Source organism: Solenopsis invicta, chromosome 1 (genome assembly GCF_016802725.1).
Source record: "Solenopsis invicta isolate M01_SB chromosome 1, UNIL_Sinv_3.0, whole genome shotgun sequence".
NCBI lineage: Eukaryota > Metazoa > Arthropoda > Insecta > Hymenoptera > Formicidae > Solenopsis > Solenopsis invicta.
Window position 1 is genome coordinate 3,851,642 of NC_052664.1, and position 12,035 is coordinate 3,863,676.

General features: G+C 46.2%; 1 protein-coding gene across 1 annotated transcript; it reads left to right on the forward strand.

Annotated features, from left to right (window-relative positions):
* The first annotated feature begins 343 nt into the window (after positions 1-343).
* Positions 344-721, forward strand: LOC105194958. The gene has a single exon (XM_011160100.1). It carries the CDS (start codon positions 344-346, stop codon positions 719-721), a length of 378 nt encoding a protein of 125 aa, XP_011158402.1.
* The last annotated feature ends 11,314 nt before the right edge of the window (positions 722-12,035 follow it).

Here is a 12,035-nt window from a genome sequence, read left to right on the forward strand (position 1 = left end):
TTCGACATAGCACTATTGTCGTACTGATTACGCGAGAAGTAATCCAGGAAGTCGCTGAAGTGGGGGAAAAGGGACTGGCAGTTAACAAAGCCGGAGAGAATCATCAACCGCAGCGGCAGATGTGCGTTAAATCCTACGTGCAGATAAAGGTTGGGTGACAGTTTTACAGGCGGTCCGGAACGCGCTGCCAGAGGCCGCCGGGGACGCACGAGGCCTAACATTGGGCACCCGCCACGGACGGGGCCCAGACACCACACACGAAGAAGTCGCGGCAGCCACAGTACCCGATGCAGCACACGAGGCGGCGACAGGAAGCGGGGGGGCCAGCCATTAGACCGTTGAGATGCTCTCTCTTTCGAGAGAGATATCCGTAAATGTGTGGAAGAACAAACTAGAGAAGCTTTCTCTGGATCATCCTAGAGTTTACGAAGCAATAACACCTATGGTTGAGAACTGGATTGCCAGGGAGAACGGATATGCCTTTACTTTCAGAGTCATGCAGATAGCAACCGGACACGGCTGCTGTAACTACTTTTTGTGTAGGATCAACAAATTTGAGTCTCCAATATGCTTTCATGGTGGTTTGGATGAAGGTACGGCGAACCACACTCTGGAGGAGTGTAACAGCTGGGATCTTGCTAGGGAAAAACTGTTTGAAGTTTTTGGAAATGACCTTAATCTGTGGTCTATTGTAAAGAAAAGTTTGGGTGATGCCGAGTAATGGAAGATCTTGCCAATTTCTGCAATGAAATAATGTAAGAGAAAGATTGAGCCGAACGAGTAAGGAGAATAAGACGAGGGAATCTTGTTATCCGATGTTGCGGGAGGTTGTGGCGCAATCCGCGGAATCCCAGGAACAATATTTAGTTTTTTCTATAGCTAAAGCGAGATAGTCAGGGGATGGTAAATCTCCTTTTTTAACAAAGGAAAGAAAAGTATCTTGATCCATTGCTTGGTCTAATTGGATTCCTCTTGGTATACTGCTCGTACGATTGGACGATGGCCTCAGGTCTGAGCTTGGCTCCTTGATGAAATGGCGAATTGTCGGTTCCAGGGGCCGGTCAGGTTTGGCAGTACAAGCAAGGAAAGGTTTTTAGGGGGTAGGCGATGCGTGTAATATCTCCTGCGATGTACCCGCATTGAATCTCCCACACTTTGGCAGTGCGGGTTCCAAGGTTTCTTCCCCTCCTGGGTAGACGGCTGGCTGCTTTGACTTTGTCAGTTTGGACAACCTTGAGCAGAAAAACTTGCACTTGGTTAGCACCGGCTGATCTGTGGTGGTCTCGTCTGTCCTGGATGTGGGCTCTGTAAAGATTTTCTTCTTTTTCGGTAAAAAAAATCTATGTCCGGTTGACGTATTTTTTTCAATCTATATCCGATTGACATATTTTTTTCAATCCATGTCCGGTTAGCTTGAATTAATGTTTGGTTGCCGAAGCTACTTGTGGCTGGGTCCCACGTCTTTACTGATTAGTGAGGAAAATCGGACCTGGGCGGCCTGGCGTTTTAGATCTTTGTGTGGAGTCTTTTGAGGTAGTGATTTATCTGAGAGATTAGAGACAACATCCTCGGATACACAGTTTGGGTGCACTGATAAAGTCGCGCGGTAGGACTGCGTGCTCATGTAAAGCCAACATAGCGAACTTTGTTATGGACCGAAACTTTGGAGATTGTTCAAAGTTTAAGTAAGGGTATGTGTCTTCAAAGGAACCTTCTTCAGGCCTTTTAGGGGACACTAAAAGTGACCGGTAGGCATTAAGCATTAATTTGGACAGTAATCGAGGTTAGGAGGTTTGTAATATAATGGAGGTTTGGTTATGTCATGTTATAAACGTTTGTTACAAGAAATAATATACAAAATAAATAATTAAATGAACAGGAATTCCTAAAATAAGAAAGAATTTATTCTATTTACTTAAGAAGAAGATAATTTGAAGTAGATACGTACACAGTATTACAGTTTTAATGATGAGTAAATTTTAATAATTTATTACAATAAAGCTGTACAGCATTATAACAATTCTAACAATCTTGTCTGAGTGGGATATATGCAGGCCGTTTAAATATGATGTGATTATCGACACGTTTAAGAGTCTCTTGCACCGAGGCACAGTGAATTGAAACACGTAGCTTTGTGGACAGATTCTTGTAGATGTATCAGCTCGTACCTAGAACAAAAAAGTTCTCATTTACTCTGTTGTTGTTATTTTAGCATTAGGAGACTGAGAACCGAGGTTGAGATATAAATAAATAAATAATACCAAGTTGAGGGGAGATAAAGCAAATATCGTGAGGCTGGCTGGTGACTTAATTTAGAGATATCAAGACACTTGCGTGGCATAACATAGAATCTGTAAGGAAGAGATCGTTAGGATGCGTACACAAGCGGGAAAACACAGGTAAAAGGAAAAAGAGTTTATTGGAAATACGTCTTGCTCGTTCTACTCCGATTGCAACTGCCCCTGCGAGCTTTGCCCAGCAACAACAACAACTTAAACAATTGTACTCGCATAACGACCGCAGTGTCGGTGCATTATCGAGCCTCGATACTCGGAGATACAATAATAATCTTAAGTACGATTGACAACCCATTACGCATTACAAATCATAAATTAATGCTCATTTAATCAGACTATTCGTTACTGTGTAATATTATATAAAAATAGTTGTTTCTCTAATAGCAATGTATATGTAGAATGGAGAGAGTTAAACAAGTCCTATGACAAAAGACGGTCCTTACGAAGAAAGAATAACTTTTAATTCTCTAATGTAGCAAATACCTGCGTTATTTATCCTGATGATGAACTGCCAGACGGAGAAACTCTTTTATAATTTTAATAGAAATATAGTTTATAAAATAACATTTACATCTGAATTGTTAGGATTAGCTTCATTGGTTTGAATGTCTCTTTACCATGTTCAGAGACATAGTGAAGTAGAATTATTGTTGACATAACCCTATTTATAGAAGAGATACTTAACTCGACGATAATTCTTCGGACGATGGAAACTGCCACGGAATCCCAGCACAAATGCTGAGGAACACCGACTCGGTGTTTCACGAAAAAATGTAATTTGAGATTGACGAACTTAGCTTTGATGTAATTTAGGTTATATCCGTAACGGATAGGTGTTCCTATGTTTGCAATAGATGTTTTTAAAATAAGAAACGTACTAATAGTTAACTCCTTGGACGAAGGGGAAGTGCCAGAATCTTTTCGGTAAGGATTACCGATGAAAGATGACACCGCGGTGACAGGATGTGATGCAGACAAGCTAAACGGCGAACGTAGTTTGGAAGTGATATCAGGTCATATCCGTAGTTGAAAGATATTCCTAAAACAAAAAGTACATTAATGCCTACCTTTTTTTTTGTTCACGGAGGGGAAATGCGTTACCGCATACCCCAGGCCCTGGGGGAAGCCTGGCGGTTATGTGGGGCTCTCCCCCGCCGTCAACGTGACGGTGGGGGCATACCCACTAAAACCCCTCCGGGTGTCCAACTTTGGTTCTTGACTGGGGGGCTCCGGGAACGCGTGCAGCATACTTCCGGAGCCCCCCGGACCAAGTCGGCCGAGGCCGACTCAGCACGCCGGGGGTACCCTGTTGAGGGTCCTCCGGCAGGGCCGTGAGGCCAAGCCGGCCTCAGGTTGGGGGAGAGGGACACCAGCCCTCCCCCGCCTCTTCCCCATGGTGTTGCGGCGGCAAAGCCCGGGGATCCGGCCCCCGCCGAATTTCCCGGGCCCCATCGCGCCTCTTGAGGAGGCGCGGGCACCTTCTACTACGTGGTGGAGAGGGGGTTAATCCCTCTTCCATCACCCCGGCGATGCACTGGGGGGGAGCGGTGGCGCATTGTGTCGCGCATTAATCGCTCCCCCCGGACCGTCAGGTCGGGTTTGCCTCGCCGGGCTCACTGTTGCGGGGAACCCTCCTTCCGCGGCTGCGCGTCCCGAAAGCGGGGCCGACAGCCGCTGGAGAGGAGGGTTGCCCCCTCTCTGCATTGCTGCAGCGGTTTTCATCCTCCCTCTCCTCCGCGATAGTGGGGAGGGAGGAGGCAACCGCCACGGCTCTTCTGCCCCTCCGCCTCCGTACAGCAGGGCCACTAGAGCCCGGAGGACGGGGGGCAGTTCTTCTTCGTCTGGGCGGCCGGGGCGGGAGCCAAGTTGGGTCATAGTCCTCCTCCCTGCCGTCCCTGCCACTATTTGCGTTCCCGGGGGGCATTCGTCCCTCCGGCCGCCTCTCTCTCACCTTCTCGGCCTCCTCCTTCTGCAGCATTACTTGTTCGCAGAAGGAGGAGACCGCTTTCCAGGCACTCTCCCTGCCGACCATTTGGCTAATGATGGCCGGCAGGGAGAGGTCATTACCTATTTCCGCCCTCAGGACTCCGCGCAGCTCTTCCCACGCTGGGCAGTCTACCAGCGTGTGCTGCGCAGAATCCCGGGCGGCACCATAGTGATGGCACCGTGTTGTTGGTTCCTTCTTAATCCTGCACAGGTACTCACCGAAGCAACCATGCCCGGTGAGCACCTGTGTCGTCCTGTAGGACAGGCCGCCAAACGGGCGGCCCACCCATTCGTCCAGGTGCGGTAGGACGGCCTCCAGGATCCGAGATCCGGCCGCCGGCGGGTTTTCGATGAAATTTCTCTTCCACGCTCTCATCACCCGCCGACGGGCCCTCTCGCTCAGCAACGCGGCGACCCTGGGGGTTACCACTCCCCCCTTGAGGCGGACGGCCTTCGCCCTGGCATAACTCCATGCCTGGGCGTCGGTCGTGTACTCCGCCGGGGGGAGCCCCGCCAGGGCCATAATTGCCGCGTTGGGAGCGGTGCTAAACGCGCGCGTTATCCTACGCGCCAGCCGCCGCTGCACATCGTGCAGAACCTTCTTGATGCGGCGGCTGGCTAGCGCCTCGCGGAACCATACAGGGGCTCCATACAGAACCCCGGACATGACCGCGAGGGCGTACGCGCGTCTAGCACCTACCTTCGGACCCCGGAGGTTGGGCATTAACCCGTTTAGGGCATCAACCCTCTTGCCCAACCGCTGGGCCAGCTTGTCAAAGTGACTAGTAAAGGCCCAGCGACCGTCCAGGTGCAACCTTAGGTAATTAAGGGTTGCACCCACCTGAACGCGGGTGTTGTCCACCAGGACGAAGGCCTGGGGCGGTACCCCGGAGGAGCCATCGTGAAAGAAGATAGCTTCCGACTTCTCCGGGGCCACCCTCAGGCCCAGGCCTTTAATGGCACAAACGACACAGGCCACAGCCCAGTTGCCCATGGCAACCGTTCTTCCCCAAGAGGTCCCCCCAGCCACTATGAACGTGTCGTCGGCATAGCCGACGACATGACAGCCGGGGAGGGGGGGAGAGCCGCGCGGAGCACTTTGTCGTATGTGGCGTTCCACAGCAGGGGGCCCAACACGGACCCCTGCGGAACGCCACACGACAGGTCCTTCCGCTGCTGGAGTCCGGATTTATCGCGGAACTCCAGCATCCTGTCCCGGAAATAGTCCCGAACGATGGCGGCGAGGTAGGGCGGCAGGCGAAAGTGTTCGCACAGTGCCGCCACTACCTCGCCCCATGGTAGACTATTACAGGCGTTGGCGATATCCAGGGATATCGCCAACGCCACCATCCCGTCCCCCGTTATGGATTCCGAGAAGGATCGGACCTGACGTATAGCGTCGATGGTCGACCGTGCCTCTCGGAACCCATATTGCTCGGGGGACAGTTCGGGACCGTTCCGGGCCATATGCTGGATGATGCGATTGGCAATGATACGCTCAAAGATCTTGCCCGCATCATCCAGCATACAGAGGGGCCTGTACGCGGAGGGACTCTCCGCGGGTTTGCCCTCCTTTCTAAGGAGGACAAGCCGGTCCCTCTTCCACCTCCTGGGAAAAGTTCCTTCACGGAGGCACTTCGTGTAATTAATGCCCACTGGGACGAAATCTCAATCCCAAAAAGAAGAAATTCTAAAATAAAATTATAACTTTTCTCTTTCTCTCTCTCTCTCACTCTTATTTTACGCAAACGCAACACGTCTCCCCGTTCATTCAACGCGAAACTCCTCGCGCGCAAGCAACGCGGACACAACACGCCTCGACTATCCAACGGAAAACTCCGCGCTCAAGCGATACAGAAACAACGTGCTTGAAACATCCGATGGAAAACTCCTCACGACCAAGCAATGCGGACACAACGCGTCTCCAACATTTTAAGCAAAACCTCCCGCACGTAAATAAACATTTTTGGAAAGACTTAGCTTTATCTTCTAAAGACGTTTTAGATTCCTACGTGTTGACGAAATAACATCGTTAACTCTTCCCAACGTTGTAAACAAATGTACCGCTCTTTACGCATTTTTCTCAGCATCTCTAAAGTTGAACAAAGGATAGTTTTTGTCTCTGCCGTTTCCATGCAAGGTCTCTGGCACTTCATCGAACGCGTGCAAATTTGGTTTTTTGATTCTGCCATGGCTTGTTTTTATATCCTTGGAAACGGTCCGAGAACGGCCGGACGAGTCCCCAAAATGTTACGGTAGGGAAGATCATCTCGTTATCACACACTCACGCTGTGATAATAACACGCGCATTCCTAAAATAAAAAGACAGACTTTTAAAAAGATAACTTTAATATAAGAACGTGACAAGAAAGATCAAGACGAAGACAACCATAACAACCGTTGACAGGAAACGTTCTTCTTTTGTCACGCTTATCGATCGCCTCGCGCGAATCAATATTAGACGTTTTCTCAGGGCGGGCACGCAACAATATTATCAAATTATCTACTAATTTGAGCACAAAAGTTTTTTTGTATTTCTTTAGATTTCGAAGAACAAAAATTTGAATCAAAAACTCTCTAAATTTAACTTACAAAGAAAATCAACTCCAAGAATACAATCGTATTTATTTTCTGCAATAAAGACTGGAAATTCTAAGTTATGATCTTTTTGAAAATAATCTTAACTTTGTTTTTAAAAACTATAGGAACTTTTTTTCCAGTGGAATCTTAATTGAAAGAAATTCACACTAACATCTTCAACAAATGTTACTACGAATTTTTTGTTTAATATAGAAACGTCTGAGCCTGTATCAACCTTAAAAATACAATCATGTCCATCAATAAGACCAGGATAACAAAAATAATCTTTTAATTTAATTTTTTTACAATTTTTAATTTCTGAAAATATTGGGGTCTCTCTTCGAATGGTCGAATCGACCCCGCTAAGCTCGACCAAACTTAGTTTCCCTTTGCTAAAGAAGAAACCGCAGGACATTCCCTTTGCGTACCTTTTAGTGTTTCTTTGCACCACACTGTCAACATTCTTTGTAAGTTCTTTATTTATTAAAATTTTTCTTTTTAGAATCTTCTGAAGAAATTCCTTCTTTTCTATTTTCTACTCTCATTTGTTTTCTAGGATATAATTTTTTCCTTCTGCTATCTTTATTTGAGGAAACGCGAGAAAAACTACTCTCCTGAATAGCTTTAATCATTTTTGCTCTTTTAATTGCAGAACGCAAAGAAGAAATTCCCTCTAGTTGGAGAGTGCGTTTCAAAAATCCGTTAGAGACTGCAATAATAAATTAAGCACAAGCAATCTTGTCCCGCACTTCCTGAGGATACTCCGGATAAGCTAAACGTAAAAGTTGTTCTAAATCGACCAACAAAGTTAAATCTTTTCCAAATTTTTACTTACGATTTGCAAACTGCGGATAAAAAGTTTGAGGCAAATAACTTTCTCCGAAACGTAGCTTTGATTTAATTTCTTCAAAACTTAAATCTTTTAATTTTGTTATTCCGTCTAGAACTGAACGCGTTTTTCCCCGTAAATTCAAAACTAAGCGACTGCTTTCTTAAAATCTTCCCAATTATTTGCCCGCGCGATTAATTTGAATTGCGTAAAATATTCGCGCAGCAGGGCAGTTCAGTCGAAAATATCTGGTTTTAATTTTAAATTAACCCTTACATTTCCAGAATCCCGAGGAATCTCCGCGGTAGGTGGGCAAAAAGATAAAGGTAATGAATGGCCTAAAAGTTGTTGTAACCGCTCCTCTATACGCTGTAGTCTCTCGTCACGCTCCTGAAGCAATGCCTGCATTTCCTCCTCACGTTGCCGCTGCTTCTCTCTCCCAGCACAAAGCTGACACAATTCCACGGTGACCGCCCGAAGAGAATTTGTTCGGTGGAATGTCGAGATCTACCAGGCGTACAAACACGCATTCTTTTTCGAAAAGGACGTCCATCTGCTCTCGCAGGAGTCGTTGCCGTTAAATTTTCTGAGATATCCATGCTCTTTTGTGGTCTAAAATTGGACGAGCCCCCAAAATGTTATACTTGACGAAACGAGTACACAGTTCACTCACGCAAAGATATTTGTTTACACGACGCGAAAGGAAAGAACATTTTTTTATAAAAAGAAATACTAACTTTAATTTAATAACGTTATACAAATAAATCGTGGCGGAATTATTCGAAATGTCTTGTGACAGCTCCGCGTCCCAAAACAGAACAAAAGCCGGCCGCGCTTTTTTTATCAAATTGATCGATCTTCCTTTGTCCAATTCTCAAGTTCAGCCGAAAATCGTATATAACAATATTTTTATATGGAGAAGGAATAGATACTTATCATGATATATTTTGCCTGCTAACAAGGAGCTGTCAAATCTTCTGCCAAGAGACAGATTTCCGCAAAGAAAGTGTGACAATTAGTATCTGAATGCCAAAGTAGTTTTGTCAACATCAGTATTGCAGTACTGCAGAGATGTTTCAACTTCACTCAACGTGTTGAACTTTTTGTTAGTCATAGGCAAAGATGTTGATTAAAAAATGATACCACAGCAGCCGAAGGGGCAATCAAGAGTGGCCACGCAATGCTATTAAGAAAGATACATTTGTGAACTCACTAAGAGTGGAATTAAGGCGCGCTTGCATGAGCGTTCCAAAAACCACCAACAGCGTGCGTTTGGAAACTCCTTAGTATTATACTTGGATTTAAGAAGTTTTTTATACGATTTTCCTTGCTAAATTTTGGCTATTGGCAAGAATATCAATTAATCTGAAGAGTATACCACGAAAATCTGGTTTTGTGTGAAAAACAATATGCGCTTACCCATTGAATTGACAATTATTTGTGTCTTTTGGTTCTTGAGCCCGGTTTAACCAACGAAGAGCAGCCCTACTGGGAGTCGACAGTTGGTAGAGAAATAAAGAGATAAGGGCTCATCTTCTTGCATCGGAGTGAGTCGGCCCTGCACCGAGGGAGAAGCGGAAGCGATTTTTCCGCCACTAGTTCGAGCTGATGGCAAACGTCTACGGCACATATTTAAAATATTCTTGCGGAAGAAGACATCGGAGGCTGCGGGAATTTAGATAGTGGGTGTATTCTGAGGGGATCTCCTTGCATTTTCTTTAGAAGGGTAGTGAATGTTTCTACCTGGAAGTGCTACTGTGTCTTGGGCGCTTCAAAATTCGCTACAACTTGGTTCAAGCTGATAGGGAGACGAGGTTATCCGTGTGCTTGATACCAATTGCCCGTGGCGAGTAAATTATGTAATTTTTTAAATACTGTATAATATTGTATAAATAAATATAGATTGTTCCCTTGAATCCTTATTATAGTTAGTAGTTGGCATTACTCTGCCTGTTTTGTTACGCGATTTAATTTTCATGCATAGTATTAGAATTTAAGAATCTCATTTATGTATAGCCTAGTATATAACTTGGTTGCGGTAGAGTTGGTAGCTGCAAAAGTTCAATATCCGACTGAATTATGCACGCCAAGCCGGGATGCGACAAAGTCACTCGATTCTCCCGCCAAGCCCGCATGGAATACTTCGATTGCGATTGCAAGACATGCGTAGTCGTGGTAGTATAGGACTGTTGGAGTAGGGAATAATTTGTTGTTGATAATTACTTTTGTATTTATGGTATTGAATTTTAAGTATTGGCAGCATCGTCGACTAGTGTTATACGAGTACACCCTAGCCGGTGTAACTTTTTGTTTGCATTTGGCCGAAGATAGCTGTCAATGAGAAGCTATCGGCTGGCTCCTATTGTCTCCAATTTACAGAACACAGACTTACCCGATTACATCTTACAGATGCCGAAACGGGGTGGGCACTTCTCCCGGAATAACAAATCAAATTACAAACAATATGAATAGCAAGGTTAAAAAAGTACCATTCGCGGGTGGTCATATCCTCGGGGCCCGGCAATCTGCAGATACACCCTCTGTTTGCAGGCGGTCGGCGGCCAAGCCAAAATCCTTTTGATGGGAGACGGGAGCACTGCCGGAAAACACTCCCATCGGTAAAATTATCTCTCTTGAACTTAGAAGGATAGGTGAAGATGAGGTAACAGCGCGCAAGCCTAAGGGCAGGCCAAGAGTGATGGTCTCCATAGAGACAGTTTGCGAACAACACAAAATCAGGCCGGCTGTTCTAAGAGGTAAGAGATTGGTATTTCCGATTGCGGATAATGAAGAGGAGGAGGAGTTGAGGACTGTGCCGGCAGATACGAAAAAAACTATAAAAGGAGCGGAAGCAGCGCTTCAGCTTCCGTCAAACTTATCGGGATACAGGATCGAGAAGATAAAGAAAATAACGCTATCAAAAGCCGGTCGGGAAAAGACAAAACTCGAGGATGAGGAATTGGAATTTAAAGAAATTGGGAACATTAGAAGAAAAAAGAGGAAGATAGGCCTAACAGAGGCCGAAAAGAAACTGAAGGCAGTCCAAAGAAGAGAAGCGGACTTGTTCATCGAGACATTCGACGCCGTGTCTACCGCCAAAATAATGGAGGAAGCGCAAAGATATATAGATCGCGGGTGGAAGCTAGAAGTAAAATGAAGATCAAGAGACCTCAATAGGAGAATAAAATTGTCACTGTACATAGTCAGAGTCTTTGCGCAGAGGCTGGCTATTTACACGGAGAAGTCGGGCAACGCGGATCACTCCAGAGAGCGCTGTCTCGCCCTTCAGAAAGAAAATAAGAGGTTAAAAAAAGAACTCGAAGAAGTCAAAGTTGCTGCTGAGAATGCGACAGGACCGAGCAAGCAAATAGATAGACAAGATGCAAGCTAAGGATAAAGGTCGAGCCGATGGTGAAACGAGCGGGGCGACCCCCGGGCCTTTCCAAGGGGTGACTTGGGATCCTGGATTGAGGAAGCCACCGCGAAGCCAGGAGGAATACGCGGGCAGCCAGCTGAGAGCTAATAGAAAAACACAGAGATGAGGGACAGGAGTGTCTACCCAGGGTAAAGGCTCACAGGAAGCGGCCCACGAATCCACCAGCTGAGGCTAATTAAAGGGTACGACAGGTCATCCCAGCCCTATTTCTCTTTGATAGACAAGGGACGGCAAGACTTTAGGAATAAAAAAAAAGAAGTTAGGGTAAACGTTGTCCAGAATAGGAACTCTGTAAGACCAGATGGAGTTGCCCGACTACTTACAGCGAGAAGGAGTATCCAAAGAGGAAATTTTCCTGCTCGCGAGGCTCTAGCGGCAACAAAGAGAAACCTCGTGGAGCCTGCAGGAGAGGAGGTTGATTAAAACCAGAATAGAAGGAAACGTGCACTACACGCAAGACGAACAACCGAGGAGATCGGGGTTTGATCGACCCCAGCAAATGAGCGGACTCGGGGATGTGAGGAAAGATGCCGCAAGAAAAAACAACGACAATAGGGCCGCAATTCAGCAAATAGCATCGGCAAGAAGACAAATACCCAGGACGGCGGCAGTTACAATAACTCGTGGGGAGAACGGCCCATCATACGTCGAGATTATGAGGAGCGCCAGGAATAGTGTCTCCTTGATTGATATGGGTATCAAGGGGACAAAAACTAGAAGGGCTGCGAACGGGGGCTTGGTAATAGAGCTTCCGGGGAACGAGATGACGGAGAAGGCAAATGAACTGGTAAGGTAGTTTCAAAGTGCCTTGGAGACAAAGAAATTCGAGTTGCATGCCCGATTAGCAGAGGAGAGCTTATTGTCTCTAATTTTGACGAGTCGGTGGAGGCATCCCAGGTCCGAATGG

What these genes read in the sequence shown, in the direction of transcription:
- LOC105194958 (XM_011160100.1), top strand. Translation starts at nt 344, where the DNA reads ATGCTCTCTCTTTCGAGAGAGATATCCGTAAATGTGTGGAAGAACAAA.